Raw genomic sequence first — 25149 nt, forward strand, 5'->3', positions numbered from 1 at the left:
TAAAAATGTGAGACATAATAAGTTTTTATGATTCTTTAATCCACAAAAGTGAAGTTCGGTGGAAGAAATAAAACCTCTACAATTGGATCCAATGTTGTGACAGCTTTACTACTATGTGTCCTGAAGCATTATTGAGAATTAGGACTTTAAACCCTGTGGCGGCTCGTGGCTAAAATTAGTGGGGGTGCTGTTCCAAAAAAATTTAACCTTTGTTTTAAAACTGTGTAAAAGGAAACAAACATGTATAAAAAGAAAATTTATTTTGAAACTTCGTGAAATCTTACAAGAAAACAATTAAACATTTCTCAGTTACTTTAACCAAAATTGTTACAGTTCAATCTTTGTCTATTCATTTAAAAATGAAATCCATTCTTCTAGTTTTAATTTGCTCGAAAAGATCAATAATTTTCTCCTTGATCTCTGAATGACAAATGAGGAGATTTTTCTTTATTGAAAGCCATACAAGCGCATTTAGTCTTTCCGAATTCCTAGTGCTTCTTAGAAAAGTTTTCATTATTTTCAATGTTGAAAAGCAGCGTTCTGCCTCTGATGTAGTCATGGGAACTCTCAAGAGAATTTTTATCAGTTTCGTAATTTCACTAAGAACATCATCTTGATTATTTTCGAAGATAAATTTCAGTAGCTGAATTAATTTGCAGTATTTATGGATATCAGACCTACAATAGAATACTTTTAGTTCAGTTTCAAGCTCTTCTTTGTCAATCATTGGATATGCTTCAGTGGTCAGTACTATTTCTTCCGTAGAATGTTCATTCCTAAAACTAAGCATTTCTTATTAAACAATTCAGCAGCTGCTAAGTGTTTAGTGGAAGAATATTTGTGCATTATATCATATAAAATCACATATTTCCTTAGCGTCTGCCATCACTGTCTTTGAAAAATTATCACAGTACTTTGAGTTTCTTAATTTTAAAATAGCAGTTTTGAAATTTGTTATATATTCATTAACTTTAAACACATTAATTTCTCTGTATTGCATAATATACAAATATTATTTCATCGTGAGGCATCTGATAAAAAAGCTCTAACCAAAACTTGAAATTATCATCATTTAGATATTTTAAAATTCCTGTTGCTTTTGCAATAGTTTGATCTGCATTTAATGTTGACTGAATTTTAGTAAGGCAATTTTTTAAAAGTTGCAAATTTTCATGAACTCTGTTTATGGTCCGTATGATGAAGTTCGACCTTGTGGAGAAATACTACACATGCGGAGTAAAAAGAAATCACGTTTTCAACAACATGCCAGGATTTCGGCACTGCAGGAGCGGCAGTGCTCATCTGTCTACCTGGCTCGCATGCTGCTTTCTGTGTGCGCATGCGCAGAACAGCTAAATGCTATGTAGCTGGAACTGTGAAGCGCACAGTTCCAAACAAAGACTTTCGTACCTTTTTCACAAACTGGGGGATGACTACTGACATTAAGCTTAAGGATTATGTATTGTAAAAGTATAAAGAAACAATTAAAGACTAAAGGGCACACTATATTAAATATTAATAATAATAATAAGTGGAAATAGGGGGTGCTGCAGTTCCACAGTGCTTATTACGAGTCGCCACTGTTTAAGCCTCAAGTTTTGCAGTTCTGAGTTATGTTTGACTTCTCAAAGGAATGAATTTTCAAACCAGTCGTCAAAGAGGACAATTGCAAAGCGGCCGACGTTCTGCAGCATACCGCGTATAACTGAAAATTTCGTGATGGGCAAATTAAATGGACACAATACAAAGCGCGTATACGTAGCAGAATCGCGTTCAGTAAGTCCGCTTTCGGCACGGCACGCGTTGATTGTATAAATTATAGGGAAAGAAGGACAGTTCAAATGCTGCCACAACAAATTAAAAATATAAGTAAATAAAGGTGACGAGTTGTTCATAGAAATAAAAATTAATTGCATTTTACATATATTAATTTCTATCTTTTGAAAATTATTTTTTTTAATTTGGGTGGGTGGGGGAAATTTGAATGCTGCATGTTCTAAGTGAAATTAGTATAAACAGTCATTCAAATAAATAACTACATAAATAAATAATAAAGAAAGAAAAGCTGAAAGGTTTCAGATTTTAATGCGACGCTAGAGGATTTGTTAAGCTTTTTTTATGCTCTTGCTGATCATCGTAGGTTAAAAGTCTGCTTTTGGACTCACTCTTACTGCTAGCATAATTCTTTTAAGCTTTATTATCAAGCATCACTTTCTTCGCACTTAAGCCACCTAATGTTCAAGAGCAAAATCACAAAATATTTATACACAGCCTATTTTTAGAATTCCCGCCATACACTTTTTTATATTCCCTTTATTATTTCTTTGAGAACTAGCCGCTCGAGCGGCCGAAAGGAGCTATCATAAAAACGAAAAAAATATATTATGATTTTAATGAGACTGGCTAGTGTCATTTCATAAAAATATTTAGTATTTCTAATTAGACATCTCGTGATTTAAATGCATTTTTATTTAAATCGATCAAGAAATATATATAGAAGAAATAATTTTAAGAACTGCGTTTATTGCATTTCAATCACTTCGCTCTCTACTCTAATAGAAAGATTAAATTTGAAAATTAATATCTCGCGCTTTACTCTACGCAAGGTTTCTTTTTTCAGTCGCGGCCTCTTTTTATCACTAACATTTTTTTCGCGACCCCAGGAACCTATAATATTTACGAAAATTTTGTGGGACCCCCATAATCATTGCGCAAATCCGATACACGCGTGAGTAAAACTGTCATTTTTTCACTTTTACTGTAATATACTATTGCAGTTTTAGGTCATTAACTTTAATTTCTAGTTTTAAGACTTAGAACAATATGAAAATTTTAAATAAGTAACAGATGAAATGACAGCGTTAGAAAGAATTTCAATTTTGGTGTAAATATTTACAATTCAAATGTGCCAGCAATTTTACAGCAATGCATTTAAAAAAATCTGATGTGGAACACCACATGACTTCCCTGTACGGCCTAGTAAATTATATACAGTAACAATATTTGTGGCATGAGAAGGTGTTAGGTTTTACAGACTTTAATCTGCGTTCAGGCATCAATTACGATTGAGCTTTTACTGTCTCAAACTTCCATTATACGTAAATTTTAATAAATGTATGTGTCTACAAGCTGATTTTCTTCCTTTATAATCTTAGGTTAGGTTAGGTTACTTAATTACGGCAAAGCTTCGAGGGCTATCTGCCTAAGGGGAGGGATGCCTTCGTGGAGGACTTTCTAAGGCAAACTGGCTCGTATACACGTTACACATGGGGAAAACCACGAAAACACCCATGCAGCCAGCCCGTTCGCGGGATTCGAACCTCGGACCGAACTACCAGTGTTCAGCGAGACCGCTCGGCCGATGGTGAGCCCTTTATAATTTTAGAAAACACTAACATAATAATATTAATAATAATTAGCATTACTGTATCTACGGATTAAATTAATAGCATCATACGCTTAGCTTAGTGGTAACACAAACCAGTCAGTGGTGACACCCTTTTTAAATCGCTAAACTTTTTATTAAGAGTTTTTTAAATTGATACCATATCTGAAATAAATCAAAAACAGTTTCGAAATTCAAAATTCGGGCTTTGAGGTGCAGATGCTTTGATGGAAGGTTATTATGTGTTCAAAATCTAGTGACTGTAGGTGCTGTCATTTCTCCACAATTCGAATGAAGTCGAAAGACTAATATATTACATTTTACCGAATGGCAACACATTTCTTTAATATCACTGAGTTTTTTTTATTCAATTTAAAGCATAAATACCTAACGTTTTGCCGAGTAGCAACACAAAGCTTTTCGAATCATTGTCATCCATCATTTACGTATTATTATTTATTAATAAAAATCAAAAGTATTATTTTTCTCATTAAACTAATTTATTCAATCGTTTCGCAAAATGCCTAGGTGTGCAATCCCTATACATACACACACACACATATATATATATATATCCCCCTCAAAAAAAAGAGCAAGTTTAGATTTTTAATGCCAAAAAGGCTCTTTTAAAGGTTTATATGATTTATCAGCATACATTATCAAATATACATTTAGACTAACACGGGCGCCTTGCATATCTTCAGTCTGTTTAAGTCTGTTTAAGTTAAAAAATACGCAATACAATTCTAGATAATGTTTTTAATTTGATACATCAAGAAATAAATGCAATGCATTTTTATTTAAATCAATCGAATTAAAAAATAAAATCACATTTTTAAGAACTGTTTTTAAGTAAACAGACAGATTAAATATGAAAGACTAATATCTTACGTTTTTCCAAATGAAAATAAACTCGAATGAAAAATGAAACAATGCAAAATTGTGAGACTAACAGCCCTTTGGGGCTAAAAATAAAATTAAAATAAATAAATGAAATTGAAATGCATAATTAAATAATCTGTATCCCAGCATTCGCAACAACGTTTATGCATCTAAGGCCATAGAGCTGTAATGTATACAACAGGTCTATGTCTAAGGCAAATATACTTCTGCGTATAAATGACGAAATATGTGTAAGAAGAGACAACACTTACTCAAAATACAACTCTTTCGAACAAAATTTGGCATGTACGTGGCACACTTTTTCATGCCTTAATGAAGAGAGAAAAAAAGAATACAACTATGAAAAAAAATGCATATTTTGGCATCAGTTGCCGCCAAAAAGATTAGGCAGAGAGTGGGAGGTCACACGAAAAATGTAGGTCAAAAGCTGTCCAGACCACAAGATATAACTTGACCTTTCTCTCTCTCCAGGACCAATGATGTGGTGGAAAGTCACATGCAATTACATAAGCATGGTGTGCACACTCTGTGATGCTATCTCTTGCGTCCGGGTTTTTCGTGCTGGTCTTCCTGACTCCTTCTCAACGGAAGCCCCTATTTAATTTGGAAGATCTGACAAAGGAGGCGTGAAAACGTTCTTTCCATCGTATTCCAAAAAGCACAAACTGCTGGTTTGGAAGCAGCCGTGAGATTAAAGTATCTGCGACCCAATTTTTAATCTGATTAAACTAATATAATGTTTTTTTTGAACGTGTAGAAAAAGAAATTAACAAGTTAAGCCATGACTTTAATGTTTAGAAACGTGGGAAGATATTTGTTAATCGTAGATAAATTCAAATGAAGAATGTTATGAAAACCACATTTCGTTTATGAATTACCGTATTTTGACGGCGTATAAGACTCACCCCCTTTTTTTTGTACACATTTTTGAGGGATAAAACTTTATTACTGGTCATTATAATGAATTCACAGTATTTTAAATATAAAATAATACAAATACAAAGTAATACTTTCTTCAAATACCCAGTCTATCTGGGTAAAAAAAACCTTTTAATCTCCTTCGACAAAACCCAGACACTCATCTCCAGAACTAAATGAAGAGTCACTTGAAACCTCTTCTAAATCAGCATCTGAATACCCATTCAACAAACTGTACTCTGTACCATCCAGTGCATTACTAATGCCACACTTCTTAAACGATTGAACCACTGTCTCTGTATTCACAGCATCACATGATGCTTTCACCCATTCACAACGCACCCCGTTTTTCAGACCTATTTTTAAAGTGAAAAGTGCGTCTTGTACGCCGGCAAATACGGTATATCACAAGTTGTGGGTTAGGCATTATATGGAACAGTGATCTTCAAACTTTGCGGACTCACGACCCTTAAACGGAACCCCCAGTCTTTTTATTTTCGAGCTTTCATTACAGTTGGTTGAGACAGGGAGGAGGAAGAGGACACTGTAAGGCAAAATTCGCATATTTTATATTACTTCGGAATAAACTGTAAGCGAAATAAACGAAACCGAAGAAAAGACGCTTCTTAAGGCTCATAAAGAAAAATTATTTCAGCCAGGAAAGAAAGACGACATTACCTTTTGTTTTAATACCATATAGCAGTAGTCTTCAAACATTGTCGCCTAATAGAACCCTTAGAACTATAAGGTTTTGCAAGAAATCTCATTCCATCCTTAGAAAAATATATCTTAAAATAATATTTGAAATAGATCAGTATGCTTTAGGTATTTTACGTTCACATAAATAAAGAAAAGTAACAAAATATTAATGTAATTTGCTCATTAAGCATTAACGCATGCTCCAGGTGTCGCTTACCCTCGCATTATATTTAGTGAGAGTGTGCTTGCACTTTTTTTTATACAAACTGTTGAAGTCTGGCTGTATTGATATTAAATGCAGAATATGAAATGCAACTGCATATAATATTTCACATTTCATATCTGTTCCATCTGTTTCAAACTTTAACGAATTTTTTAAGAAACTGAACAAATTCAAAATGGGCAGAGGCGACATTGCACGGGAAAAAAACATTGTTATCTCCAGCGCGCGAGACTTTCAAAGATATGCTGTTTTTAAATATTTTGTAATTTCGCTGTCAATCGAATTTTACAAAATTTGACTTTCATCATGGTCTTCGCACTTGCGCCATTTAAAATTTAATTCGACAGCAAAATCACAAAAATATTTCATCTTTAGACTTCTCGATAGACAGTTTCACGCTCTGAAGATAAAAAAGTTTTATTCCGAACAGCGTTGCCACTATTCGCTTTTAATTCGTTGATTTTATATTAATCAAAAATTCAAGTTAAAACTTTATAAAATATAAATAAATAATAAAAATATATAATGTCATTCTATGAAAACACTGAATACTTTTAATCATAAATTATAAGGGAATTTCTTTCTCCCTTCAGCATGACTTCGCGGTGTAACGGTAGCACACTCGGTGCATATTCGACAGGCCCAGGGTTCGAGTCTTGGCGAGGACACTGCACATTTTTCGCATCTCTTGCTTCAAAAACAGCCTAATGACTCTAAAAAAGCCTTTTTATGACTTAAATCAATCTTATTCAAAAGCAAAAACAAATGTTCTTAAGAACTGCATCTATTGTTTTCAAATAATTTAGTTTGTTAATCCGCAGAAGACAAATTCAATATGAAAAATAAATATTTTACATTTTGCCGAATGGCAACAGATTCGAATCAAAAGTGATATGATGAATTTATAATGATTCGACGCAAAATCCCGCTTCGAGACTAATAGCCCATTTGGAGCTAAAAAAATGCCCAGAAGCGCTCTTTTAAAGTTCAATAAGGTTTATCAGTAGAAATTATTAATAGAGATGGCCCAGTTTGAAGAGCAAAATATTAAAACTAGATTAATATACATTTAGACTAACATGGAAAAGTCACAGTATATATCTGAAAAGTAAAAATATATATATAATGTAATTCTATGAAAATACTCAATGTTTTTAATTATCGGTATCATGAATTCAATGCATTGAATTTAATTGAATCAGCTTCAAAAGTAAAAAAAAAAATAATATTCTCAAGAATTGTGACTAAATTGTTTTTTGTAAAAAGATCATTTTGTTCATTAGTAGCAGACAGATTAAATGTGAAAGATAAATATATCCTATATTTTTCCGAATGGTAATAGAGTGGAATGAAAAATGAAATGCTGCAAAATGGTGTTTCGAGATTAAGAGCGCTTTTGAGCCTTAAAAAGAAAAAAGAAATTGCGGGTGTTGTTTAAAAATTTGTCAATTTTTCATATTTAAAAAATAAACAATACAATGCGATTACGAGTTGAAAACATTTTCTTAATTATCCATTTTTTTTTTTAATTTCCTTTTTAGTGATAATAAACCTTGATAATTTTAGCCTTACAGTCAATATGCATTGAACTAGAAAAAAAAAGTTGAAACCACAATACTGGTAAAATTAGGGCTATTATGTGCTACTTCTTAACTCAGCCTTTATTGCAAATACATACATACCTATTTGACACGAATGAGCTCTCAAATCGTCTGCCTTTAAGGGGAGTCATTTTCTTCAATTAGTATCATGTCGTTAGCCAATCGAAACGGGACTAAATGCAGCCTAGGTATCTTAGATATCAGTCTGTCGGCGTCTGCAGATGCTGACTCTTTTTCGCAACGCTAACAGGCGTGTACAGAAATTGATTTCATATTCGGGTCCGATGCTATCGTAGTTGGGAGGAAATCTGTATCGCTGAGATCCGCTCTCCCAGCGACACGAGATAAGCTATCTTTCATCTTTTTTTTTTTTTTAATTTATTTATTTTTATGCTATTTATTTTTTTAAAGGAGGAGGAAGTTGAAGGATGTGACGAAGAATGGTATTTCGACCCAACAACCTGAATAGAAAATTTCGAAAGAAGAAAGAAAAAGAAATTAGACGTATTGTGAAGGTTTGGAGGTAAGATCTGATACGATTTAGCAAATTCAGCACAGACAGGTTGGTGGCTCTCTCGTGCACTTTTCCGAGCAGAATAAAGAACTCTAATGTTAGTGATAAGATTGAGATGACCCACCCACACTCAGTTTCTGGTATATATCTCCTTTTTTAGGGAAAAGGCAATAAATTAATAAAAAATAAATAAAAATAAATGAATAAACAAAAAATCTGAATGGGTTCGCATTTTAAGATAGGCCCGAAAGTCTCTTTTAAAGTTTAATATGATTTATCCTCAAAGATTATCGATAGAGATGGCCCAGGTGGTAGACCGACGGAAGAAATATGCTCTAAGATGAACAGGCATTCAGTACAACATGGGAAGGTTACCTATCTTCTGTATATTTAAAAAGCGAAAATATATATAACGTAATTCTATAAATATACTGAATGTTTTTAATTGGGTATATCATGAAATAAATATATTCTTATTTAAATCAACCCGATTAAAATGTAAAAAAAATAATATTCTTACGAATTGCATCCGATTGCTTTTGAATAGTTTAATTGGGTCAAAGATAGCAAACAGATTAAATCTATAAGATGCCATAAGATCAGCATTTTGTCATTTGGCAACAAACTCGAATGAAAAGAAAAACGACACATTAAAATGAAATAATGCAAAATCGCGTTTCGAGACTAATAGCCCTTTTGAGCTAATAAGTAAATAATGAAATGAAATATAAAGCTCTTTTAAAAATAAACATAATAAAAATAAATCTTTCAATCAAAAAACATCAAATTAGGGTGTACACAGTGAGGCGTGGATCAAATTAAAAATTTAAAAGGCTCCAGATTTTAACGTTTGTCCAAAAGGGCTCCTTTAAAGTTTATACAGTTTATCAGCAGATACGTCCCAGGTTTATAGCGAACAATTTTAGAGCAGTGGTTCTCAACCTTTCAACTAACGCGTACCGTCTAAATAAAAACTGAAAAACTTAAGTACCACCGCTATATTTTACAATGATTATTTCTCAATTTCTCAATACAAATATTAAAAATAAATATATTTTGCCATTTGCACAACCTATTGGCTATTCGTATTAAATATGCATACATAAAAATATATTAGATTAAAAATGGGTTGCCATTTTTATCATCAAAATTAAAGTTATAATATTTTAATTCTAAAATTTAGTGCGAAATTTAGGTTTTTAAAGAAAGACAAACTTCTTTGTGTCTGGTCTATTTCACTTAGTTTTAACCGCATATTAGGATCCACTTTTAATTTTGCTCTGTATTTAATTTTTAAATATAACATGAAAGAAAATCCTTGTTTACACAAATAAGTTGTGCAAAAAGGCAATAAAAATTTAATAGCTTAAATGCCTTTTAAGTTATTTTTCGGTTCAAACAAAAGTTAACAAGTGTATCATTTTTGAAATCTTCATTTCGAGTTCGATCACAGGAAATTTCTATCAGTTTTTCTTTTTCTTCACGATATTATACAACTGAATAGTTAAAAATATTTTTTCTTTGCGTACCACCTATTTTTCTCTTGGGTACCACCGGTTGAGAACCCCTGTTTTAGAGGATATTAGAAGCATATGGATTCCGACTAACATGGAAACGCTACAGATCTTCTGTATATTTAAAAAGTGAAAAAATACGTAATGTAATTCTGTAAAAATAGCTAATGTTTTTAATTAGATATACCATGAATTAATTACATTTTTATTTAAATTAATAACATTAAAAAATAATAAAAATATTTTTAAAAACTGCTCTTAAATAGTATAGTTTATTAATTTCTAACAGACAGATTAAATTTAAAAGAATAATATCTTACGTTTTCGCAAATGATAACAGACTCGAATGAAAAGAACAACGCAAAATCCCTTTTAGAGACTAACAGGCCGTTGAGGCTACAGAAGAATGTCAAAAATGTATACACCTTTTGCATAGTTTTGATTTCGTTCTTAAGGTAATATATATTGTTGTAAATCTTGGAATCCTTTCTGATTGTGTATTTGTTTTTCTGCATTGCTGTGGTGTTTTACTTATGTATTTTATTTATTTATAGCTTTTAGGTTGACAACGTTTGGGTTCATTTTGTGTTTAATCTGACTTATGGTCACGTCTTGTATTTAAATTTATATTTTATATAGAGTTGCAGATTTTTTAATTAAGAGTGCAACAGCACTGGAATTATACAAATGGCTAAGTTAAAAGGCGAGACATAGGTAATGTCTTTCCTGATGCGCCTTGGCAACATTTGGAAATTTTTCGCCAAATTGGCGATTCTCTGGAAGCTTCGCGAAAACCCACTTTCGAAGCCAGAATTCTTCCGTAAGGTTCCACAGCCCATGCTACTCTGAATACGGGTCAGAAAACTAGGGAGTTCAGTTAAGAATTAGCTGTGAGATTTAGGGGTTAGCAGGAATTAGGACCATTTGACGATATATTTTGTGTTCTAAGGAGGAATCGCTAAATATTCGTGCTCTCCTTGAGTTATTTCCAGCTATTATTTTTCTGTGCGTGCTATTAATTGTACTAAACTGTGCATTTTCTTCTCTTTGCTTACGTATCTGGGTATGTTATTTAAAGGAGTATCAACGATTCCGTAGCTCGCAACAATATTTTACCTTAAGAACAAAATTTAAATCAGATATATAAAGAAATGATTACAATCTGTTATTACAAAATCCTATCACCACTTAACGGTTTTATTTTAGATACAGACAGTCCCATCTTAACAGTACTATGGGCCCTTGGGTAAACCAGCGGGCTGTGGGCCCTAATACGAAAATCATTCGCAGAAATGTAATGTAAATGGATTAGCATGGGGGCCCTTGCGCAAGTGCCAAGTCCCCAGAGGGCCCATGCATTAAGAGGCTCTGGAACATATTAATTGTTTGAAATATTAAGATGTTGCTTTACTCTTAATCACCGAAACTGAATTATATCGCACTGGCTTTAGGAAAATCTTATCATTTTACTTTAACTATAATCTGTTGCTTTAACTATAATCTATGCTCCAATCATTTGCGTAGCGCGTGTCGTCATTACTGTACAGAACGTATTTTCTCCGCTAAGATTGTAGTTCAAGACAGCTTTCATTTGTTCGCTTTTCACAAGGCGAACACACTAAAAGGAAATGAAGTGGGGAAAAAAAGCAATAAGGGATTCGACCATCGCCGCAGCTATCGTTACTATGGTTACAAGGCAAACTGAGAGACGAAACATGACCCTGAAGTACCTTTTCTTGAGTAACAGACTATAGTGGATATTCCGATTTTTTCAGTAATAGTAAGTTTTTATAAACGGTTTGCTGGCAAGTTCAATAATTAATAATCATTAAATAGCTTACTTTGAATTTTTACAGACTTCATTTGATAGTAACTTATAGTTAGAATCACTTCCCCTTTCGAACGATGAAGAAGTGACACAAAATAAATTAAATTTAGATTTTTATATGCAACTGCAGAATTTTTACATGTTTACATTTTCACCGAATATGGAAGCCCTAATTTGGAATTTGAAATTTGTTTCATTATCGGTTTCATATTCTGTAACATTTCAACGAATTTTTGATTAACAAACTCAACGATTTCAAAGCGAGCAATGGCAAAACTGTACCGGAAAAACTATTTTTATCTCCAGCGCGCGAGACTGCGTATCAGCAATTCTAAAGATATGCTTACTTTAAAATTATTTTGCGATATTGCTGTTGAACTAAATTTTTATGGTTTAAGTGCAAAGAACATTTAATAAATAAAGGTAACACATAAAAGGTTAGAAAAAGTACCTTTGGTCGTAATGTAAAATCTGAAAGCTTTCAGATTTTGTTTTATGTTAATTAACCAGTTTGTATGATATGAACTTTTTTTATAATTTTATTGTATATTTAATTTTATTAAAAGTACATAACGCTTTCGGTGCATTCAGTGAAAGAAACGTTCCACACTTTTCAAAAGTTTGTTGACAAAGCTGCTGACGCTTTAGGAAACAATACCTTATCTTTCTCGAAACCTCCAGAGGGTTAACTTTGATTATTACCCATTATTTTTCTTTGAAAATATAAATACGTTCAGTTACGATGTGCACCAAGAAGAATCACTTTTCATAATCGAAAATTAATAAGAAAGAACCCGATCGACAGATGAGTAATGTTGCGTTCTGCGAATTCGTGTATTTGAAGTGATTGATGACAACACTTGATGAAGAATCAAAATACAATTTATTCGCCAGCATTACTCAGCACAGTTGAAAACACAAGTTTACAGTCGTCGAAAAACTACGATAAACAGCTGAAACAATCAGCAACACAGCCTCCAGCCTAAACCGCGACGATAGCTTCACGGCAAAGCACTAAAAGTACAGCTCTCGGTTCGGTTCGGTCGCTCTCAAGCTAATCTCTTAACTCTAGTACTCTGCTACCGAACTCTACTACGCTCTTACTTCACAAACAGGCAGGGTTATATATAGCTTTTGACCTGCCTTCCAGAACATTCTCGGGAAAACCGGTAAGAATTCGTTCTAGAATATTCTCGCTCCGCCTATTACATATCGCCAATTTTGTCGCCAGATGTCACCAAATGAGCGATGTCGCGCTAAATATGTCATTCCTTCCTTTCCTTGTCACTTTCTGGAAACCCTAACCTCGCTTTGCGGGGAAGCTATCTTACCGAATCTGGGCATTTCATAACAGTATCTACAATCTGCGATAAAGCTAATTTCGAGCAATATTTTTTCCAAGGTTACAAACTTTTTCAGAATAGAAACACTAGTGTCAAGCTGCAGCAAGAAATTTCTTCATAATTATTTACATTTCATAATTATTTACATATGTATTTTTATTTATGTATCGAAGAAAAATGTAACCCATAAGAGAAAGAGATGAGATTTTCATTATTTATTTGCAAGTTCAGTCTCACTTAGAAAGTTTCCCTGAAAACTTAAAAAGCTATCATAATTTATTATCTTTAGTGTAATGTAAAGTAATATTTAATGATATAAGTAATGTAATATTTAATGATTAATTTAACTTATTTAAATTATTTGAATGTAGAGTCAGTCTGAAAATTTAACATTTAGCTGTCCATATATTTGAGTTAACAAAGTGTTAATCAATAGAAGTTTCTTGTAGATTAGAACCGTTAGACTTCAAGCAAAAAATAAATATTAATTTGGAATTTTCCTTTTGGATTATTATTGCTTAGTTATTACTCTTTGATAAATATTTAATAAGAGAAATTCAAAATTAAGTTGAAATATTTTTTATTTTGATTCTAAAAATTTTTATTTTGTTAAAAAAAAAAAAATCTGGCCTCTCAGCTATTTTTAGATTGAAGATTACGGCTGCGTGCAATTTCAGTTTGAGGCCACTGATCTAGATGCGGATAAGATTCAGTTTTCATTATTATTATTTCACTATTAAGTATTTCACAGCCCTTTCTTTTCAGTAGCAAAACACATTTTTTTTTTTTTTTTTTTTTTTTTTTTAATAAAAGCACCGTTTTTAAAAGAGTACATTTTTTCATCTGAAGCGAAAAGGTAAATGCGCGCCCCCACACATAATCAAATTAGCTAAACTTGTACTAAAGTAATTGTATTAAATGAAAATATCATAATTTTTATAGCATAATTACACCACAATTCTCGAAGTACTTGTTAATCGTAGCTTTATAAATTCAGAAAAATAATGTACCTAATTATTTATAATTTTCAAATGAAAATATTAAAAAATCTTATATGATAAATAGGAAATAACATTGGAGTGCTACTAAACGCACAGAATTAATTTTGAGGTTTTTTTCTTGCTTATCGAAGCCAAAATCGACAATAACGTTTATATTTGTTCTTAAAAAAAAAAAAAAAAAAAAAAAAAAAGGAGGTTTTGCGCCTTGTTTTATTAATTTAAGTTGGATGAAGCTATTTCCCGTAATAATAACAATACTGACAAGTTGAAAAACATTATTAACGCAATTTTCGATTTCGCATAACAATTTTGGCGTCTCTTCCAGCGGTTCATCAAAGGCGAGTAAAGTGCCTCACTTGCCGTAAGTGAATTGCTAGACGAGTGCCTCACTTGCCTCACTCTTGTCCTGGCTCTGGTCTTTTAATATTCAGATACAATGATTATATGCTTCAATGTATTAAAAAAGATACATTGTATTACTACTACTACGGTTTTTTTTTTTTCATTTTAACATTCTGCAGTATATAATATGCATAATATTTCAGAACTACTACAGATATATAGTTATATAATACTAATATATAATAATGCATAATATTTTACTATGCTAATATATAAAACTGTACTAGTATAGTTTCTATATTTTACTTACAAAGTTTTACTAGTACTAATATAATTATATTCAATTTTATATTCATCTTAATTAATTGTGGAACTAATAATGCTAAAAATTTTCATCTAAGGATGAGCTAATAATACTGAATGTTAAATATTTTTAATTTCATTATTAACAATTCTGTTAAGCAAAAACACAGGAATTATTAAAATAAAAGAGTTTCTTTACGAAACTAGATTTTTCATAGTATTCTCTTTAGTCTCATATGCTATATAATTCCATTTGGTACAACGTTTTCGAAAATGAAAGTTTAATTCGCAAATTTACAATCTTATTATCAGTAAATGAAAGTGTTTAAGTGAATAAAATTTACATGCCCAAAATGCAATCATTCATACCGGTTTCCTTCTCAATCACTCCTGTGGTGAAATGATAACGATATCAATATTTATTTTTAATAGAATAAAACGTTTTCTTTACCCATTTTATCATCTCGCATACTTGGATTTCATCTTGAACTATGGAATTTTCCGATAAAGAAAAGAATACAAAACCTTGTCGAGTGCAAAATATTAAAATTGAACAACAAAAGAGAGTTCCAAATTAAACTAGTTTCTGATATTTTTCAAGTATTAATTTAGAACTTGCTTTTGTAAATCATGCCAACGTATTAAAAATCCAAAGCCGACACTTTTTCTTTAAATATAGTATATCATTTACACATTTTTTTACCTTACATATATATATATATGTGTGTGTGTGTGTGTGTGGAATATTATATGTTGTTGTAGATTTAAAAATTGAATTTAAATGAAAAAGGAGGTTTGAAACCTAGAAAAAGTCGTAAACACATTTGTGTATCCTATCAAATTCCTGAAACTCCGTGTAAAATTAGTGGCAAATCAAAATTTAAAAAATGTGATAAATCCTATCTAACCTACAGAAAAATTGAAAAACATGCACAATAAATGTTTCCCTGTTTAAAGCTTCAAACAGGACTTATCAAGGGAAAAGTGCTTGAAGCCTTCAACCAAGTTGATTAACTAGATGTAAGAAATATAGATTTCTTTACCAATATTTGAAATTACATGTTAAGACGTTGATCCATAATGGAGGGCAAATGTGGCAGCCGAGGCAGATTAAATATTCATTTTTATTTCAACTGACATTTGCGGCCACAGTCCATCTGGTTCTCTAATCGTGGCTATTTCCAGAACATGTACATTTTAATAGCTTTCAGGTAAGAGAAACAGCAAGCAGCAATCTATGTAAGCCGAGGTTCAGAAAAAAAGCGATAGTAGAAAAGTCACTGTATTTCAGCAAAGCATATTTATACAGTTGAAATCTTTAGTTTAAATTTTGAACGGTGACTGGAAAAGAGCCCACAGCATTGTTCATGACATAACGTGGGTTAGTTTTTCAAATGACGCAGTTTAGATTCTAGGAAGGGAAAGTAATAATTAAAATTATTAATTATTTATATTTTTTTATCTTACATATATAATAAGAAACCGCTCTAAAACACCATCGTACAAAATATCGTAGTCGAAAATAAAGCGGTTAAAAAACTTCGCAGTTTAAAAACATCGTCGCCGAAACTATCCTGGTAAAAAATAAAGTACCCAGAAATTATCGCATGACGATAACATCTAACACATGCGTTTTTCAAATCACATACTGACATATTGTTACGTTTTTCTCTTTTCTATTCTTCTGACACCAGTTGTTACGTTATTTTCTTCCTTCACGTTCGTACGGGGTTCGTGTAGATTTGGAGTGAATAACGACGACACTTTATGAAGTATCGAAACACACTTTATTTAGCCAATGTTAATCAGGGCAGCTCTAATAACACTTTTTACAGTCGTCGATGAACTACTATAAACACGCTGACATGATCAGCGACACAGCCTTCAGGTTATCAGGCTATCACGGTGGAGACAGCTTCCTGCAAAGCACCCAACTCTGCTTGGTCGTTCTCGGAACTCCACGTACTCTCGAGACTCTCCACGCTACAACTCGCGATGCACTCGACGACACACGAGTACAGCTCCTGACTCTTCGGTTCAATCTTTCCCGGAGCTCAACACGCTCTCTTGACGATGCACTAACCGCGAAACACTAACAGACTCCTTCAGTGGACTCGACGACCCACTCGGCACTCGTTACCCGGCTGTCAACTGGATCGACTCCGCAGGGATTGACTCGCTAGACGAGGCTCACACACTCTCGATGAGAGACACACTCTTCCTGACTGCAGACCAGCACGGTTTATATAGCTTTCGGCTTGTGTTCGGGAACATTCTGGACTAAACCGGTAAGAATTCATTCCAGAAGGTTCTCCAACCGTCCATGGTATATTGCCAATTTTATCGCCAAATGAGCGATTTCTCGCCAAATGTGGCAACCCTGCCTTCTCTTGCAATTTTATGGCAACCCTAAAACTGCTTTGAGGGGAAGCCATCTCACCGCGCCATAACATTTCGTAACAATATAATGTAACTGAATAACAAATCTACATCCAAAAAAATTGATCGTATGCTGTACATGAAAATGTTTACACTTTAAGAATAAACGGAAAGAAAACAAAATATCATTTTCACTAGAAAAATATCAGATTAACAAATGTGAAAGAAAATAATTTGATAATTAACTAAGGAAATTTTATAGAGGTAACTCATGCAGTTATTTATCTTCCTTTTTCTACGCAGTTTTAAACTGTATTTTTCATAAAAAAAATTATCAGTAAAACTTTATAAAAAAAAGGTTAATTTATTAATGACCTTAGTAAATTAACTATGTAAATTTAAAATTCTATTATTATTCTATAAGTTGCATTAATTTTCTACTCATTTTCAATTTTTAAATGTTTAAGTTTCCTTCTTATTTTTTTTTTTGCAAAAATTTATTAGTTCGTTTAAAAATATGAAATATGTAAAAGAATCCCTCTTTCCTTCTTGCGCTCGCAAATCATAATGCGAACATGTATTTACAACTATTAAAACCTGAAAACGCATGTGTGTGATGTTATCGTCATGCTTTATTTTTTACCACGATACTTTATTTTCGACAACGATGTTTTTAAACAGCGAAGCTTTTGAACCGCTTTATTTTCGACGACGATATTTTGTACCACGATACCAGAACTGACTGCCATATTTTCTCTTTACTTTCTTTTCTCCCACGAACTTTTGTACAATGGCATTTTCGCCTTGCGTTGTTTTCTCCGCGATGTTTTTGGCGGACACTATGCACGAGAGCTTATTTCTGTCAGGTAAACTTAGCAAAAATAGCTTGTAGATGATGAACCAAACAGTACACTTAGTCAATGAAGATTCTTATAATCGCATTATGAAAGCCTTATTATTTCAATAAAGCGGTAGCCTATGGCTATTGATAAAGCAAAATCACATAATAAATATTTACACTAAAACCGCTATGTTAACCGCTTCACGGAATGTTTAAATAACACAAGAAAGTTATTGAAACATGGAAATACCAAAGGAAAGAAAAAGAAGTGAAGACTGACGAGAGCGAACAGATGTTGCTAAACAAATAAGCGGTAGGGGATGACTGAGAAAAAAGCGTTTTTCCCCATCCTCAGACGCCTCGCTTCGCTTCGCTTCATTAGAAGCTCCAGCTATCAAGTGACAGATAGTACGAAGGAAGAGATGGACACACGCATCGCTTCCGCTACGGTGGACATCATATGGTTGACATCAACTTGTTGGTGCCCACGCACACCCGAAGCCTGAGGACACTCCAGTTTAAATTAACTCTTATAATCCCCAAGAAAATTTTTTAATGGAAACTGATAAAATTTTATAGATAATCTCCGGTACAAAAGTTTCTAATAAATTTCTACAGAAGTTTTATAAAACTCTCACAGAATACAATTCTATCGAAATGTTGCTTTGCAAAATCGTATAGAAATTTTACTCTTCATCAATTCCTACAGAACTTCACAGGTATTACATAAAAATACTTCTCTATAAAATTCTGTAGAAATTTAAAAAAGATTTCACAGAATATAGTTCTATAGAGTATTGCTTTTCAAAATCATGCAGAAATTTTATTGATTTCCATAAAATTTTATAGGTACTCTTCTACAGAAGTACTACACTATAAAATTCTAAAGAAATTTTATAAAGTTTTCACGGAACATAATTTTGTAGAAATGTTACTTTACATAATTGCGCAGAAATTTTATACAGTCTTTATATATTCCCATAGAGCTTTATAAGAAGAGATTTTAAAGTCCTCTACAGAATTTCTTCTCTGTAAAATTTTATAGAAATTTTATGAAGCTTTCGCAGAACAACATTCTACATAAACTCATATAGAAATTTAACAAAGCCTTTATAAAATGGTATTCTAGAAATCTAGAATTTTTTTCAAACCGTAATCAAACAAAATTTTAATTTTTTATGTATAGAAAACACCAAAAATAAACATTTTTTGTATTCATAAGAGTTGAATAATTTTTGATGGAATTTTTTTGCATTTTCCTTGTCTACCTTAACGTTTTTTAGCTTCAAAATTTTTGCAACATTTTGTAGTACTCTTTATACAGTATTACTTACATGAAAATAGATTAAATCTTGCAAAAAAACTTTATCAATTTAGATCATAAAAACTTAATTAAAAGAATAAATTTATGCTATAAATTATAAAAATTTTACTCTTCATAAGAAAAATGGGTTCTTAATATTAATTAATCTCAACTATCATGTAAAATGCATTTTTATTTAAATATTTTTTTTAATAAAAATGAAGTTAAGATCATTTATTAAAAAAATCAGGTCTGTTCTGAAAGTTCGACTACCGCTGCATGTCCTAAATCATTTCAAAATTCAGGTTAAACAATTTTATTCAAAAATGAAAATTCAATTCTTTTTTTTTTTTTAATTAAAAAGAACTGTTGATTTTATGATTCTTTTAAATAATCAAAAGCTTCGAGAGGATCTTTCGTAGAAAACTTCCTTAGAATTCTTTAGAATAATGAGCCAGTTTTCTAAACACTGGATCTAATATTTTTGGTAGAATTCTGTTAGTTCATTTCATGTACACTACGCGTGGGGAAAAAAAAAAAAAAAAAAAAAAAAAAAAAAAAAAAAAAAAAAATACAGTTCTATATCTCCCTTTCCTACTGGGCCGATTGACTTGCGTTTTTCATAACTCGGAAGTGCGATTTAGGATATGTATTAGATTTATAGTATGTAGCATATTCTGATATAGGTATTTTGACACAAAATCAGACTTTTCGTGAAATGACATGCCAATTTTTTTTTTCCATATTTGGTCCATATTTATCAAGTGTCTGCTTTATCAGCTGCCGACAGTAGGTTACGTGCCTACCATGGTCGTAACTGCTGACGTGCCTAAACTAAGTTTAAAAGCCGAAGCGTCATTGTGACATCACTTTACACATATTTCACAGCAACGTGACCTTCTGTCAAGCTTTCGGATTTTATGTTGATCTTGAAAGAAAAGGTGAACTGGGGATCGTTCCAAGCGATCTCATCAAGGGAGGCTAAAATGAACTTTTTAAAAAACACCTAAACTAGGAAGCCCAAAATGGAACATAACCCAAAAGCATAGGAAGAAAAACATGTCTTAACAAGAAACATTTCTCCAGGAGCAATTATTTTCTCTCTGTCATCTTTCTTCTATCTATCTTTCTTCTGTCATCCTCAAATAATATTCTACTCAAAGATGCTGCTTCAGAATTCTTCAACAGGAACTACCATTAAACGCTTTGCTTGGCCATTTAAAGCTCCTCGCAAAAGGACCGCACTGCACCAAAATTCCTGGAATTCGCCACTGCTATCTAAACAGCAGCATTTTGTTTTCGGGCGAAACAGGACTCCTCTCGCTGGCCATCTATCTCTTTCTCATTACTTTGTCTGTCTTTTGAAAATTATGCAAAACACGCCCCTGCAGAAGAAACGAGGTTTCGCAAGCAAGCATCGAAGGAAAGGGTCGGATTTATACATTATGCATGAGGACCCGATGAGAGCCTATCCGCAAACTCATCATCTGGAGACAATAATACTCGATATTTCATTCGGGCTCTCGAAATATAATTACGATGCGCAATCCGAAACTGCATTCTCTTGCCCAAAGTAGCGTTAATGACTTGCCCCAAACAATTTACTATTACCAACAGCAGCCCTGGATGACAGTGATATATGGAGGCGAAACTACAGACCGCTGTTAATGACTTATTAGAGTGTCCACGTTTATCTGGGTCAGGAACTTGATGTGTCAGCTCTAAATGTAGTCTAGGCGTGAAACTTTTGGCTGCTACAGTCTAATTAAAATTTTCAAAATAAGTAAATCAAATAATAATTATAGTCATACTCCTTGCGCATTTCCCCCTATAATTCCTTGTATGAAGTAAAGAAAGTATTGTAATGACGAAAAATTTCGTTTTCAAATTTCAACGGATACATCCATTTAAACAATATTTGCCAAACATCCGTATGTGCGGACACAATAACAAGCATTTTATTCCAAACCAGATTGTAAAATGGAGTCAAAATGAATTTTTTCGTGACGTATGTATGCATCTCGCATTAACTCAGAAATGATTAGCAGTAGAATACTAAAATTTTGCGTATGGGATTGATATAACCATCTAGTTGTACATCTCTCTTTTTTTTATTGAAATTGACAATGCATTTTCTCATAAATCGAAAGTGGTTAGTCGTAGAATGTAGAACTTATCTAATTATGCACATTTTTTTATTTTTATGTCATTGTATAAGCAAACGAAAAACTGTAATCGAGAAAAATTCGATTTTCAGATTTCAAAGAAAATATCCATTTTGACCGTTCCCAAATCCAATTTGACTAGTTCCGTCGTGACGTCTTATTTCTGATACTCAAAAACGGTTAAAATGTTAAAAATTTGTATTTGAGGTTCTTATACATATGTAAATTAAAATTTGAATACCCTTCTAGTGTTTTTTTTTTTTTTTTTTTTTTTTCATTTTGTTGATTATTACATCATAATAGTTTAAAACACATAGACAGATAAACAACGGCTTACACTTTTTAAAAGAGTAATAAAGGGAATTTTACTCTATCCTTATATTTCAAGTAAGACTGTTGAATTGTATCAATATTTGATGTTAATAAAAAATTATATTCTAACAATTATGTATCTGTCCACTTTATTAAAGAACTGGAGGATCGATTCTTACTTTCAAACCACATAAGTTTAAATAAAGTGCAGCATAATTTGCGTATAATTTAATATCAGATTTCTTACTAATTTTATCATCCGAAAACGGAGAGGAATATTATGTGAATCATTAACTGTCGAAGGACATAGTTATAGTAAGTAAGAACATGACAAATGAAAAGTATTCGTGGATAAACTACAAGTAACTATCAAAATATTATTTCTTTAAAAGGAACTTATAATAAGAAAAAATAGCAATATATGTTCACGTTATAATATCTAGTAAGATATCTTAATTTCTACTTCCCTGTAATTCGAATCTCGCCCGTTCTTAACGCTGTTTCTGTTACTTCTTAGGCCTCAGATCATCCACAAAGAATTAGAGGTGGTCAATATGCGGCGGATTCGGCGAAATCGTAGACCGAATGACTTTTTTATAACACATTTAATAGCAAAAAAAAAAAATATATATATATATATATATATATATATATATAAGAAATATATTATCGATTTTTAAAACTTATTAAATAATTGTTATACTTTGTATGTTTTACAATTTGTTTTTTACTATATGATTTAGCTTTATATCAATAAAACAATCAAAAAATAATAATCACTTTTATTATCTTTTTTTTTCCCCTTTTCTTTTCCTTTTTAGCCCAAAGAGGCAATTTTCCCAGAAGGACTACTAATTTCGTTTTGGAATATTGCGTTCGTTCACTAAAAACGGCGTTCTACTTTTCAAATTGTTGCCACTAAATATTAGAGCCCAGCATTATATTTAAAGAAATTAAATAATGAAGAATCTGCGTGAACGTGTGCATCTTTCTCGCATGTAATAAAACAACGGTACCTACAGCCATCAAATTTTAAATAACATACGTCTCCACCCAAATATGGGCATCTGGAAGCCCAAATTTGGAATTTATTTATTGTTGTTATTATTATTTTGTAAAACTTTAACGAATTTTTGATTACCAAATCCAACGATTTCAAAGCGAACAATGGCAACACTGTACGAAAATTTGAAATAAATAAATTTAAAAAAAAAACTTTTTATCTCCAGCGCGCGAGACACTATGTACCGGCAATTTTAAAGATACGCTCTTTTAAAATTATTTTGTGATACTGCTGTTTAATTGAATTTTATGGTGTAAGTTCGAAGAACATGATATTTAATAAATTAAGGTAATAACGGCAACACACAAAACGTTAAAAAATAACCTCTTTGGGATAATATAAAATCTGAAAGCGCTTTTTTTTTTTTTTTTTTGTTGTTGTTGTTGTTGTTGTTTAACAACAGGATTTTGATTATGCCGGTCGATCCTCAGCCGACCTTTTGACCATCTTTTACCTCCTTTAAAATTTCATCAATTCTAGAGGGTCAATAACGACCCTGTTGAAAGCCATTCTCTTACACAAATCAGTTCTTTTGAGGCGGGCGGAGAAGGAAAGAAAAAGGGATAGGACTGATTTTGTAACACAGTCTCTGATCACATAACAACAGCGCTATTAATGCTAAACAACAAATAGTTCTCAAAATTATTACTAAAATCGATTCAAATGATTACTGATGTCAATTGATTTATGTTCAACACAGCGCAGCGCGGAGTTCCACCCTGGTGTTCAGCAAATCAAACTAAAAATTCGACATACGTCAAAGAGAATGAAGTGCAATGTTTTGCAAACTGAACAGTTTTCCAGTGGATACTGAACTTCATTTAGACGACAGCGTTACAATTTATATAATGGAGCACATTTTTCAGTTGAAGAAAATTATAACAAAATATTTCCCAGAATAGAAAACTAGGTATGATTGGAGAAAAGATCCGTTCGAGTATTACGATGAGTCAGGAGGCTTGTGAATGAAAGAAAGGGAACAGCTAATCAACATATGAACAGGTTCAGCGTTAAAATCTAAAGTTAAACAAAAGCAGCTCTTAAATTTTTGATTGCATATTCAGGTAAATTCCTAGATGTTTCTCGCAGAGAGATATAAACATTTTAATGACATCTGGAACAAAGTATTTAAGTTAAAAATTTTCCTCAACGTATATGTCAACAAAAACAAAATATAGAAACAAATTAAATGCAGAATATGAAATGCGACTGCGAACAGCATCAATAGATCTAGACCTCGAGAGTTAATGTAAAAGAAAATTCAATCACACCCCAGTCACTAAACATGATGCAAGGGTAGATGACACTTGGAGCACGAGTTACAACGAGTAAATTATATTAACTTTATATTCACATTTTTTTATTTTTTAATAAGAAATAAAACAAAAGATACAATACTTTTCTGTAACTGTCTTTACATAAAGTACCTACAACATATTGGTCCCCTTTAAATATTATAAGATATATTTTTAAGGGTAGGATGGGGTTTCCCGAAAATGCCTTATAGTTCTAATGGTTCCGTGACCACTGGAATTGGTCGTTTAAGACAGTGCTCCGCAACCTTTTCTCACCTGCGACGCACAAAAAATCTTTCTGGAATTTCGTGGCACACCAAAGAGTTCCGAGTTATCAAGGAAGTGCCGAAAAAAATTCAAATGCTGACACACTTACAATCACACACACAACCACACAACAGTGAAATATATAAAAACATTTAAAATAGACATTATTAAGGAAACAAAATTGTCATTGTGTATTAAATACAGGATAAAAACTTGCAAAATGTCAAATACATGTTTATGATTGCGGCTCACATATATCCTACTCATGGCACACCAGTGTGCCGCGGCACACCGGTTGCGGAGCACTGGTTTAAGAAATACTTAGTTTCTTTTTGAAGTTATTTTGCTACTACTTTTTGAAATTTGTTACCGGTTAATTATTGTTTTCTCTCTCTTGTAAAATTTCATATTGTTCTCCATGATGAGAAGAAAATATTTTGGGACATTTACCCGCAAAGGATATTTTTTAAAGTTTTAAATTTTTGGAAGAAAAAAGGATCGTACAAAATGTCCTTCATCCTTCTCAATTTGCAATCGATGCTCTTGTAGCGCCATCTAGTGGGACAGATAGGAGCAATTCCAATTATTGATGCAGTTCGTTAACGTCAAGATTTGCTATTTTTTAAAAAGAACGTAAATAATTTTCTACTAAAATCACAGTCGTATCCAAAAGCTTCGAAAATGCCGAACAGGGAGCAATGGATATCTCTCTTTCTTGGAATAAAAATTTTCAATGATTCTTTTATACTTATTTTATATTCTTCCCTTATACAATTTACTTTCCTTTAAAAAAAAAGTACATTATCTTTCTCTTTTTTACTTTCTATTCCTAAAGAAATATAAAATTGGGATGAGAAAGATGGCATTAATAAGTACGCAAACTGTATATGATAAATGATATATTTAAAAAACTTCGAAACTATAACATGCAATAACTAACAACATTAAAT

At 32.1% G+C, this 25149-nt stretch overlaps 1 protein-coding gene across 2 annotated transcripts in view; it reads right to left on the reverse strand.

The window, feature by feature from the left end:
• The window catches only part of LOC118203258 (uncharacterized), a 289744-nt gene that overhangs the window by 214721 nt on the left and 49874 nt on the right, over window positions 1-25149 (reverse strand). Inside the window, exon 1 of one of the 2 annotated variants that reach the window (XM_035375530.2) lies at window positions 7811-7967. The exons of the other annotated variant lie outside the window; for it this stretch is intronic. Within the exon in view, the coding sequence (XP_035231421.1) occupies window positions 7811-7860 (50 nt within the window). The 5' untranslated portion in view covers window positions 7861-7967. Of the gene's footprint in view, window positions 1-7810; window positions 7968-25149 lie in introns of those variants that run through there. 2 annotated transcript variants of the gene reach the window in all.

This window comes from Stegodyphus dumicola, chromosome 9 (assembly GCF_044657685.1).
Source record: "Stegodyphus dumicola isolate Sdum_Otavi_A_Nest chromosome 9, ASM4465768v1".
Taxonomy (NCBI): Eukaryota; Metazoa; Arthropoda; class Arachnida; order Araneae; family Eresidae; genus Stegodyphus; species Stegodyphus dumicola.